The sequence below is a fragment of the Chrysochloris asiatica genome, unplaced genomic scaffold (genome assembly GCF_000296735.1).
Source record: "Chrysochloris asiatica unplaced genomic scaffold, ChrAsi1.0 scaffold00028, whole genome shotgun sequence".
NCBI classification, from domain to species: domain Eukaryota; kingdom Metazoa; phylum Chordata; class Mammalia; order Afrosoricida; family Chrysochloridae; genus Chrysochloris; species Chrysochloris asiatica.
Genome location: NW_006408546.1, coordinates 2,829,736 through 2,842,125, shown reverse-complemented (window position 1 = coordinate 2,842,125; position 12,390 = coordinate 2,829,736). Strand labels below are relative to the sequence as shown.

Genomic DNA, 12,390 nt, shown 5'->3' with positions numbered 1-12,390 from the left:
CACTATTCCTTCTTTTTGCTTTGTAGTTGACTTCATTATACATTGATACCTCTGGTTCTCTCATTTCAGTTTTTTAAGTTTGTTTTACCTTAAATGCTTTTATATCTGGATTAGACTCCTGATGTGGCGCTGTATGATTAGCACTAGACTTTGAACCACAAGGTTAGCAGTTTAAACCCACCATCTTCTCCTTGGAAAGCCTTTACAGGGTCACTGGGAGTCCGAATCAGCTGAACAACACATAACAAAATATCTGAATTGAGTTCTTCTGGGTGGTATTGTCACGTATAGTAATCTCAGGTTATTGTATTGTTGGTTCTCAGTCCAAACTTCTGTCATTTGTTCATGATGGTGTCTAGTCTTAGAATGCTTCCGTATTCCCCAGCTGTACTCATCTTCAGCTCCAGCATCAATTCAGAAAAATTTTCCTGAATCATTCTCTGCTCCCTGTTAATTAAGTTCTTCTGCCTTGCCTTCATTTTTGTTAGACTTCCGTCTTTGCATCTGTCGCTTCTGATTCATTTACTTGTCTGTTCCCCTCGAAACTGTGCACACCTTAAGGGTAAGAATTGTTTTATGTAGTCTTATATCTCCATGACACGTGTTGCATTATCTGACATATAGTAAGTTCTCGATGTTGTTGATAGAATATTGTCTGCAAAATAGTAACTTACTTTTAGGAGTAACCACATGAAATCCTGACTTGAATGTAAGAATTATATATATATATTAATTTTACACTAAATTATACTTGACTAGATCTTGAAGTGGATTTTGTTTTCTGGAAATCTGAAATGTGAAGAAACACCAGAACACTTTTTCTCCACCTCTCTCTATTATAGAGCAGAAGCATTGAGTGAACCTTTGACAAAGCCACTTAACAAAATTAAGTCAGCCAATATAAAACCAAAACAACCTCCAATGAGAGCCCACTTTCCACTAGGACCTAATCCCTTCCTTGAAAGACCTCAGCAGTTTATAACAACGCAGTCATGTGATGCCCAAGGACAGAGATACACAATAGAAGAAATAGAGGTGCTCAGGTAAGTCAGCATATGGTTCACTGTAGTGAGGAGTTTTGTTAGCATAACTGTAGGTAATTTTATTCTTACAGTATGTCCAATATTATAATGAATTATGCCGTTAATTTGAGATTATAAATATATTGTCTTGTTATTACAACTTAAAAAAGTTAAAAGTTGTTGATTCTAATATAACATTTCTGTTATGTGTCTGTCTGAAAAACCTAGCATTCTACAAAATTGAGTGCTAATTAAAGGATCACATGAGCAGACCAAATGTAACTTATGCAACTTTATAACCAGAGTCTTAGGCATGGAGGGAATTAATACCTGAAATACAACTAGGTTCATGGGGGTTTAGGTCAGCAAATGATGGCTTTGAACTAGGGAGTTCCTGGGTGGTGCAAACAGTTAACTCACTCAGCTACTGACGAAAAGATTGGAGGTTTTGAGTTTGAGACTACTCAAGTAGATGCCTTGGAAGAAAGAGCTGGTGATCAGCATCTGAAATACCAGCCCATTGCAAACCCTATGAAGTACAATTCTACTTGGGCAGACATCGGTCTCCATGAGTGGGAGGCTGTTTGGCAGCAACAATTTGTGGAGTTTTGTTTTGTTTTTGTAAAATGAAGAGTATGTGACAGAGACCTGATCACAAAGCCTCAAATATATACTATGTGGCCTTTTGTAGAAAAGGTCTGCTAGCCCGCCTAGTCTAGGCAATCAGTTCAGTGTGTCTGGAAACAGTCTTGTTGTTCTTAAAAGTGCCGTCAAGTTGATTCCAACCCATAGTGACCCATTATAGGGTTTCCGAGGAACAGCTGGTGAGCTTGAGCCACCGACCTTGCAGTTCAGATGGCTTTGCAGACTGGCACATTAACCGACAGCACCACACCAAGACTCTGGAAACATTCTTGTTGTTGTGAAGTGCCGTTGAGTCGGTTCCGACCCATAGCTACCCTGTATAGGGTTTCCAAGGAGCAGCTGGTGAACTTGAACCACCAACTTTGCAGTTCAGATGGCTTTGCAGTCTGGTGCATTATCCCATAGTGCCACACTTACAGATATTAAAATGCAAAACAATGATGTGGAAACCCGTGATTGAACTGTGAGCCAGTGCGGTGGTGGTGGTGGTAAGTGCTGTCGAGTTGGTTGTGACCCTGTTATAGCATTTCTGAGGAGTGGCTGGTGGGTTTGAATTACCGAACCTTGTGCTTCAAACTGACCTTGCAGAGTTCTGGGCATTATCCTGCAGCACCACACCAGGACTCCACCTGACTCAGTGTAAATGAGGTAAATCTCTTGAGTTAGTGTGCCTGTTCTTAAGTCATCACTGGAGGAGATTCATCCAGCTTAGAGTCATACAAGGCATGTTGGTACTAATTTTAACACTGTAACACTGTAGAATAAACACTGCACTGCTAACCACAAAGTCAGTGGTTCAAATCCACCAGCCACTCCTTGGAATCCCAAGGGCTCCTTCCTATATAGCAGTCACCTGACAGCATTTTCAAACCTAGAGATAGCAGTTCTTTTCCTATTGTTCTATCTCTTTTCATAGAAAAATTACATGAACCAACATAGCACAAAGGGCAAAAGTGTGGATTTGGTGCTGAGAGACAATAAATTAATAATCCAATTTTTTTCCTACTCAACATCCATATAAAAAACCCCTGGTGGTGTAGTGAGTAAAGCATTCAGCTGCTAGCCAAAAGGTTAGAGGCTCAAACCCACCAGCTCCTCTGCGGAAGAGAGATGAGATAATCTGCTTCTGTAAGGATTCATAACCTTAGAAACGCTGTGGGGCAGTTCTGCTCTGCCCTCTAGGGTTGCTATGAGTCAGAGTTAACTTGAGTTTGCTTTTTGATTACACACATGTGAGCTTCTATACTATAATGAAATAGCTGTATTTTTACCTTTAAAATGCAGCTATCCTTCATAATAGTGAAAAATTCTCACCTTTTCTCCAAAATGAGGAGGTATGCGGTTCCTAGTGTTACTGTGTCCATCCCAAGGGGCTTGAAAAGGGTTGTGAAAACATTGAATTCAAAGACAATGAAATTTTCCACAAACTGAAGCTCCCTCATACTCTCAAATTCAGTCACACTAAATAGTGCTCCTTAAAGGCCAAATTGTGATGTTACTGTGCACCAACTTCTAAAGAAAAAGGAAGAGATAGAGGGAGCAAGTAGTTAATTTATATAAACATGTACTCAAAACAAGGAGAAAATACACAAAGCTGCTACAAACCTCATTTCTATAATTTGTCAGGAGGCCAGAGTTTGTAATTTATCACACTTTCTTCTCCATTGCCATTCCATATTCCCATAACCAAGAAATACAAACATATTTTTCAGAATTATAAAATAATCAGATGTTTTAAATTCCAGAATGCAAGGCGACTGCAAAAAGTTTGTGGGAAATAGAATTAAAAGATAATGGAATTTTTCTGTGAACTTACTGAAATCCTGGTACAGGCCGTTTCAGACTAGTGAGCTGCTAGTAAAAGATGTCATTCTTAAAAGAATAATTCATCTAGTAGAATTGAATTAAATTAGTTTTTCTATGGTATTTAATTATTATGTGAAAATTTTGTCTAAAGATCTCAATAGTTTGAACTTGTTGGTTGATTTTTACTTAACCCCCATACCCCGTAATTTATGTTCTAGAGTATTTAAGTGAGATTGGTGATTAAGGTGGTATTGTGTGCCATTGAATTTATGCTGACTCATAGCTGCCCTATAGGACACGGTAGACCTACCCCATAGAATTTCCAGAGGTTAACCACTACACCAAAAGGCTTTCTGGTGATTAAGGACAACTTGAATATTTATGTGTTTTTTTTTCCATATGTTTGATAGGACAACATCAAAAATAAATGGTATAGAATATGTTCCTTTCATGAGTGTTGATCTGAGGGAACGTTTTGCCTATCCGATGCCTTTCTGGTAAGTAAGCTTTAATTACATGGCAATTTTCACTTCTCAGATCATATTTGGTTTTAGTACTCTAAAGTCCACTATAATTCATAGAAGCCTTGAAATTTGAATTTGTAATGTTTTTTAGTAAAAAAATCTGATTGGAAGAGATAGATGGGTAAGAGGATGCAGCATAGCAGGAGCACCTCAGTTATTATTTGCCTGGCAGATGGCACGTGTTGATCTCCTTTTGATTAACTTATTTTCGTAGTGCCTAACACTGTGCAGAAAGTGAGTATTCAATAAATGTGTGTAGAGTCAATGACTGAACCACAACAAAATGCAAATCAATAAAGGAATCAACTAGAAAAATTAAGTAAGATGATAGTGTCGTTTACTACTAAGGTTCAGTTTAAGGAAGAGATTTTAATGAAAGTGTTAGTTGGCAGAGTCTTCTAGGACATTGCCAGGTCATGTCAACAGCCTTACAATTTTGTATTCATTGGTTTAGGACTCCCAGCTTCTGGTAATCCTTGGTCAAGTTGGTTCTGCCTGAAGGTGACCCTGTATAAGGTTTCTGAGGCTGTATATCTGTGCAGAAGCAGCGAACCTCATGTTTTTCCTATGGAGCCATTGGTGGAATTTAACCACCAACCTTGTGGTTTACAGTCCATTGCTTATTCTGTAGAGCCACTGCACTTCCCTGGTCATCCTAATCAACCAAAAAACCAAACCCATTGCCGTTTAGTTGATTCCAACTCATAACAACCCTGTATTGGGTTTCCAAAGCTATAAATCTTTACAGAGGCGTAAAGTCTCATCTTTCTCTCAGGGAGCACATGATGGATTTGAAATGCCTCCCTTGTGGTTAACAGTCTAATATTTATCCTTCAGCACCACCTTAAGGTAATAAAACTTTATTCCAATATATATATATAATAAGAACATTCATCAGAGTATCTTAACACAAAAAAGAAAAAAACTTAAATATCCAATAATATGTCAGATTGACTCACATAGTCAAATATTTTGCTACCAATGAAAAATTAGTTTTTAAAAAATGTAGGAAAATACTCACAGTATGATAAATTTTAAAAGGTACAAAATTGCAGAATATGTAGAAGAACATTATATAGGCATGAATTAAGGAATTTAATAACATATTAAGGACCTTAATAGCATGACAAAATGCTAACACTATAATTGAAAAAATAAATATAAAATACTATAAACTCCCTTAATTTAGGCATAACATTTGTCACAATTGTTATTTTGTATGTGTCCTTTTCCTTGCATGATGTCGTTTCTTCCACACTGAATTTTATAAACTTTTATTATAAGAACAGAGACTGTATCTATTTTAACTAAACTGAAAATATTCAAAGAAAAATGAAGACTGCAAAAATAAACTATTGTATGTCTTGGTGTGGTGCTGTAGGATAAGTACTAGACTGCTAACCACAGGTCTGTGGTTCAAACCCACCACCCACACCTCAGAAACCCTATACAGGGTCATTATGAGTCAGAACCGACTCAACAGCAGTTAGCAACAATAATATGGCAAGGAGGAGTGCAGTGGGCTAAGTGCTTGACTGCTAACCACAAGGTTGGTGGTTCAGGACCACCAGCCACGCTGTGGGAGAAAAGTGAGACTGTGTGCTCCTATAAAGATTTACAGTCTCTCAGAAACCCTTTAAGGAGTTCTACTCTGTCCTATAGGGTTGCTGTGAATCAAAATAAGCTTGATGGCCACAAGTTTTATGGGTATTCAGTAAGGTTTTTCCTTCTTTGTTTTCCAGATTATTTTACAGTGAGAATCAGAAAAAAAAAAAAAATTTTTTTTTTTTTTTGAAATTCAAAGACTGAACAGGAAAAGGCACCATAGTTTATGTGGTTACCTTTGTTGGATCAGAGATAGTAATTTTTAAAATAATTGTTTTTTTTATTATATTACTGATAAAATCATAAATATTGTTGAATAAAACTTACATTTATAAAATATTTAGAATATTTTTTAAATTCTGGGAAAAAACATTGAACTTGGTAATTTAGTGGTGACTTGAGAGAACAAACAAAAATCCAAGAAATCTTGGATTTATGCTGTAGTATATGGAGCTCTGGTAGCATAGTGGTTACGAATTGGGCTGTGAACCACAAGATCAGCAGTTCGAAACTACCAGCTGTTCCACGGGAGAAAGATGCAACTTTCTGCTCCCGTACAGATTTATAGCCTTGGAAACCCGGTACAGGGTTGCTATGAGTCGGAACCAACTCCATGGCACATAACAACAACAATGGTTCATATGCTGTAGTATGGAGTCCTGGTGTGGCACTGTGGGCTAATGTGTTAGACTGCAAAGTGGTTTGAACTGCAAGGTTGGTGATTCAAGCTCACCAGCTGCTCCTTAGAAACCCTATATAGGGTCGTTAAGGGTTGCAGTCGACTCGATGGCACTTAACAACAACAAGGTTCATATGGGAGTCCTGGTGGGACACTGCAGTATAATGCTCTGGACCGCAAGGTTGGTTTGAACTACAGGGTTGGTGGCTGAAATCCACCAGCCGCTCCTTGGAAACACTACACGGTTGCTATAAGTTGGAACTGACTTGATGGCACTAAGGAGCAACAGCATAGTTCCTATTAAGAAGTATTGTGGCTCTGTAAGATAAGCACTGGACTTCAAACCTCAAGATCAGTGATTCAAGCCCATCAGCTGCTCCATGGGAAAAAGATGAGGATTTACAGCCTCAGAAACTATAAACAGGGTTGCTATGAGTCAGAATCGACTTACCAGTACTTATTAAACAACAAGATTCACATGGCAGGTTAATAATACTACCTGGATTATAGATTTGAATTAGCCTTATATTTTTCCTTCAATTTTGTGATGACTGTCTCTCAGTAGAGACAGAGAGTGGTTCTCAGGGGCCAGGGATGGGGAGGGGGCTGACTGCTTAGTGGGTTGGAGTTGGGGTTTTTTTGTGGGGGTTTTTTTTTTTTTCATGATAAAAATATTCTGCATAGTGTTGATGGTTGCCAATATTGTGGATGAACTAAATGTCATGTATTGTTAAGTGCCATCAAGCAACCCTTTATAGGGTTTCTGAGGCTTTAAATCGTCGCTGGAGTAGAAAGGCTAATCTTCCTCCTGCAGAGCACCTCGCAGGCTTGAACTTCAGACCTTGTGGTTCACAGTCCAGTACTTATTGTATGAGCCGCTGCACTCCCTAAATGTTGCTAGCAGTGGCTTTTCTTGTAATGTGTATTTTACCAATGTAATTTATTTATTTATTTATTTTAAGTTTAATGAGACTAATTATGGAAAAAAGTTCATTGCCCTTGCTTTAAAAAGTGTTTGGGAGGAGGTAGATTTTTTTTGGTAGAATGTAATAGTTACATAGTAAATTCCCAACATGCAGTGAGCAACTGGATAATGGTAAAAATAGTGGATTTTTCCACCTGCATTCAAATACCGATTCTGCTAATCCTTAACTGATGACCTTAGCAAGTTTATAATCGCTTCAGACCTTTTCTAAAAATACAGAGAAAGTTAGTATTTGCTTGAAGAGAGTCGTTTTAAGGATTAAATGAGTAATGTATGTGCAACATTGGAGTGATGCCTGGGACATACTAGTGTTACTGAAATGTTAGCTGATAACATTAGTAGCCTTTTAGGGAGGAGTTTGTCAAGAACTAAAATAAGGAATCTGTGGCTTCCTAGGTCCTTCCAAATTAATCAGCTGTGGTTAATGGCACCATTTTATTCAAACTTAATTTCTTGAGCATGTTGTTTTATGTCATTGAGTCCATTCCAGCTCGTAACAGTCCTATAGCACAGAGCAGAACTTCCTTCCCCATATGGTGTCCTAGGCAGCAGTCTATGGGAGCAGATCACCAGAACTCTTCATCCGTGGAGTTGGTGGTGATTGAAACAGTGACCTTTCAGTTAGCAGCCAAGTGCTTAACCATTATGCCACCAAGACTCCTCTTCCAAGTATTATTGCTGTTGTTAGTGCCGTCGAGTTGATTCTGTCCCATAGGGACCCTGTATTGGGTTTCCAAGGAGCAGCTGATGAGCTTGAACCACCGTCCTTGTAGTTCAAATGGCTTTGCAGTCTGGTGTATTAACACATAATGCCATACTCTTAGTATAACCCTACCAAATTAAACTTTTATGTTATTAAAACAAATAAGAATGAATTTAGGTTCCTGTTCTGTTTTCAGTGATCTAACTATTTTTTAGTTGAGAAAAATGATCAGATGAGCAAGTCAGAGTTAAATGTAAAAAGTCAGATTTGACCAGCGTGTTAGTTTTAGGATGACATAAATATAACTATGATCGCAATCAAAAAAAAAAAAAATCTCTGGGAAATTTAATTTTGGTGTTGAGTTATCTTTAAGGTTAATTTATCATTATTATTGTTATTACCACAGTGATAGATTAGGCAAGCTACCATTATCACCTAAACAAAAAACTACATTTTCCAAATGGGTACGACCAGAAGACCTCACCAACAATCCTACAATGATTTACACTGTGTCCAGTTTTAGCATCAAGCAGGTAAACATTTTGCATAATTTTCTGTGAAAACAAATATTTTTCAAATAACTTAAATATACATTTGAATTTTTCCCCAGATCTTTATGATCTATTCAGATGTATTGGTATAATTGGAAAGGTTTTTCATTCCGCATGTTTTGATTTAAACATATTGGTGTTGTTTTGAATTGGCATTGAGTTCATTTGAACTCATAATGTCTCCTGTATAGCAGAGTAGAACTGAACCATAGGATTTTCAAAGCGGTAACCTCTCAGAAGCAGATCACCAGGTGTGTCTTCTAAAGCACCTCTGGGTGTGTTTGAACTGCCAAATTTTCAGCTGGTAATTGAGTGCTTAACCATTTGTGCCACCCTGGAACTACTCATTAATCATACTGAGATGATAAAAGTATGAATAAGTGTTTGGACCAATTACAGATTTTCTTATGTACTGTTGTTCAATATGTACTTGCAAATGAGAAATTTGACAGTCTGAATTTGACCTTTTATAAGAGAATGGATATAAGAGATAAGATGATACTGAGCTTATATAAAACATTACAGTGGCAGAACAGCAATTTGGCTTCATTGCAGTCTTTAGTTACGCTGCTCATTGACGTCACAGCTGTCTTCCACATTAATATCGAAAGAATTGTCCTGAAGTACTGTGGTACTAGAATCTTTTGATAGTGTTTTCATTTTAAGTATAATAAACCAATTTAAAATGCTTTTCATTTTGTGTCAGTAAATACTAATGATGTGATCAGTGAGTGCTTTTATCCCTGTAAGGAATACATTATCCGTATCTTAATTATTCTAAATTAATTCCATTGAAATACTTCATTCAGCTTTCTTAAGACTTTCTAGGATTTATAATGTGCGACATTTCTACTTAACTATTTTCCTATTTAAAAAAAGACAGGTACGTTGCTTAATATGTTTATGGTAATAATACATGAATGAGTTTATCAATAAATTCCTCTTCCTAACAGACAATAGTGTCAGACTGTTCCTTTGTGGCATCTCTGGCTATCAGTGCAGCCTATGAAAGACGGTTTAATAAGAAGCTGATTACCAGGTAAAATGTCCTTTTCTCATAATTACTGTCTCTTCTCTTAGGAACTGTCTTATCTCTGTAAATAAGTCCTTTCCCTCAATATTATGACATTTTGATAGAGATTAAGCAAGTGATTTGTGAATGTAGAAAGACATGGTGAAACTGTTTAAGAGCATATACACATGCAGTTAGAATAAGATATACAATAAATGTATTTTACGGTGTGGTAACCACTAGCCACAGGTTGATTTGAGCACGTGAAATAAGCTAGTCTGAATTGAGGGGAATGTCATGTAAGTGTAAAAAAAAAATACACGTCAGATTTTGAAAACTTAGCATGAAAAAAAAATGTGAAATTGAAAAATATTTCAAAGTTTTATCTCAATTATATGTTGAAATGATAATTTAGCTATATAGGGTTAGTTAAAATTAATTTAAACTTTTTTCGTACTTTTTAAAAAGTGTCCATTGCAAAACACAAAATGACATGTATCTGTTGCTAGCACTGCATTCAATGTACCAAATGTTACTAAAATATTTTTCCTTTCAATTTTTAAAATTTATAGTAGCTTAAAACTATTTAGTGTATAACATTTAGGCATTATAATTTTTTCATAAGGAGTCCTGATTGCTCAGTAATTAAGTGCTCAGCTACTAACCAAAAGGTCTGCAGTTTAAAACCACCAGCAAAAGAGAATTGAGAATCTGCTCCCATAAAGATTAACCACACAACAAAACTCCCTGCCATTGAGTTGATGCTGACTGATAGTGACCCTATAGGATAGAGTAGAACTGCTCTAGGGTTTGTGATGCTGTAAATCTTCAGGGAAGTAGACTGCTCCATCTTTCTATCACAGAGCAACTGGTGAATTTGAACTGCCAGCCTTTCGGTTGGCAGCTGAGTGCTTTAACCACTGTACCACCAGAGTGCCTATGTAATTTACATTTGAGCACTTTTTAGAACACTATGAAATGATGTATACTTTATTTGTGATTTTAAAAGTACTTTATTTTTAGCAAGCAAGCACTTTAGAGTGAAATTCTTTTTGTAGTTGGATTATACATTAAATTATTCTTGTGTTGTATTTTGATAAAAATATCAAGATAATAATGTATAAATAAAATATAGATAGTAGCTAACATTGAATATTAATGATGTAATTTCAATATTTATTTTTCTTATGAAAGCATAATTTACCCGCAGAATAAGGATGGTGAACCAGAATACAATCCATGTGGAAAGTATATGGTAAAACTTCACCTCAATGGTGTCCCACGAAAGGTGAATAATGTCTCTCTGCCGTCTTCTTTTGTCATTATTTGTGTGGACATTTTTAAATTCAGCTTAGTTGACTTTGTGTTTGTGTTACTGGAAGTCCTGTTACTACCGATAGCATCATATGATGGTAATTGAAAATGATGACAAAGTCTTAAAAAGTGGTTTGGTTGTCAGGGTCATTTTATAAACAATGACACCTGCTCTAGGATTTTACTGAATGAGTAAATGAATATTGCAACTAGAATGAGCTAGGATTTCCTAATGACAGATTTTTTCCCCTGTAAAGAAAGATGAAGTTAAGCACTGAACTGATCTCTTCAAAAATAAAACCATGTACTTTGCCTTAGGGTTCCTAAAGAATTAGATTGTCAGCTTTCCTCAGAATAGCTGAAATCTACTGAAAAGTAGTAAAAAGAACTAGATGACCTGGTTTTGATAGTCTTGCCCCTGAAAGGTTTTTGGTTTTGTTTTACTTTATATAATCCATGTATTATAAGTACCTTAAAAACAAAACATTAACTTTCCTGTTGTTAAGTGTCATCAAGTCAGTTCTGACCCCTAGAGACCCCGTATAGAGTTTCCAAGGGGCATGTGGTGAGCTTGAACTGACGACCTTGGCATTCACACCTACTTTGCAGTCCAGCACATTAACCCACAGCACCACACCAGGACTCTTGCTAGGTGCTAGCCATAATCAATGATTTAACAGATTCAGATACTTTTAAAACAATGGTTTGGACAAGATTTATGAAAAAAATGGCGAAAGTAACATTGAGCTAATAATTACACATATCTGGAGATACGTTGTTAGCAAGTGCCAAACCAATTCATAGCAACCCTGTGTACAACAGAGCGAAACAATGGACAGTTCTGCATTATTCTCACAATTGTTGCTGCTTTCGGACCTATTGTTGCTACCACTGTGTCTCTTTATCTCATTGGTGGTCTTTTTCACTGACCCTCCACTTTACCAATTATGATGTCTTCTCCAGGGACTGGTCCCACCTGATAATATGTCTGAAGTATAAGAGACGAAGTCTGGCCATCCTGGCTTCTACAGAGCATTCTAACTACTTCTTCCAACACAGATTGTTTGTTCTTCTGGAAGCCTGTAGTACTTTCAGTACTCTTCGCAAACACCGTAATTCAAATGCATTATCTCTTTGGTTTTCCTTATTCCTTAGCTATCTTTCGCATTGAAAGTACCATGGACTGGGTCAGGTGCACATTAGTCCTCAAACATCTTTGTCTTTAATCACTTTAAAGAGGTCTTTTGCAGCAGATTTGCCTAATGCAGTACATTATTTGATTTCTTGACTGCTGCTTCCATGAGTGTTGATTGTGGATGCAAGCATATTGAAGTCTTTGACAACTTCAGTCTTTCTCCGTTGATATTATTTATTGGGCCTTTATTGTTTCCTTTACATTGAGTCACAATTCATATTGAAGGTTGTAGACTTTGATCTTCATCGGTACTTTGCAAAGTTATATATCATCTGCATATCACAGGTAGTTAATGAGTCTCTCTCCAATCCAGATTCTTCTTCATGTAATCCAGCTTCTCATATTATTT

The 12,390-nt window shown here is 36.7% G+C and overlaps 1 protein-coding gene across 1 annotated transcript in view; it reads left to right on the top strand.

Annotated features, from left to right (window-relative positions):
• Window positions 1-12,390, top strand: part of CAPN7 (calpain 7) — a 55,810-nt gene that overhangs the window by 19,672 nt on the left and 23,748 nt on the right. Inside the window, exons 5-9 of the mRNA XM_006840019.1 lie at window positions 843-1,043; window positions 3,884-3,970; window positions 8,376-8,502; window positions 9,474-9,559; window positions 10,727-10,820. Of these exons, the coding sequence (XP_006840082.1) occupies window positions 843-1,043; window positions 3,884-3,970; window positions 8,376-8,502; window positions 9,474-9,559; window positions 10,727-10,820 (595 nt within the window). The remainder of the gene's footprint in view (window positions 1-842; window positions 1,044-3,883; window positions 3,971-8,375; window positions 8,503-9,473; window positions 9,560-10,726; window positions 10,821-12,390) is intronic.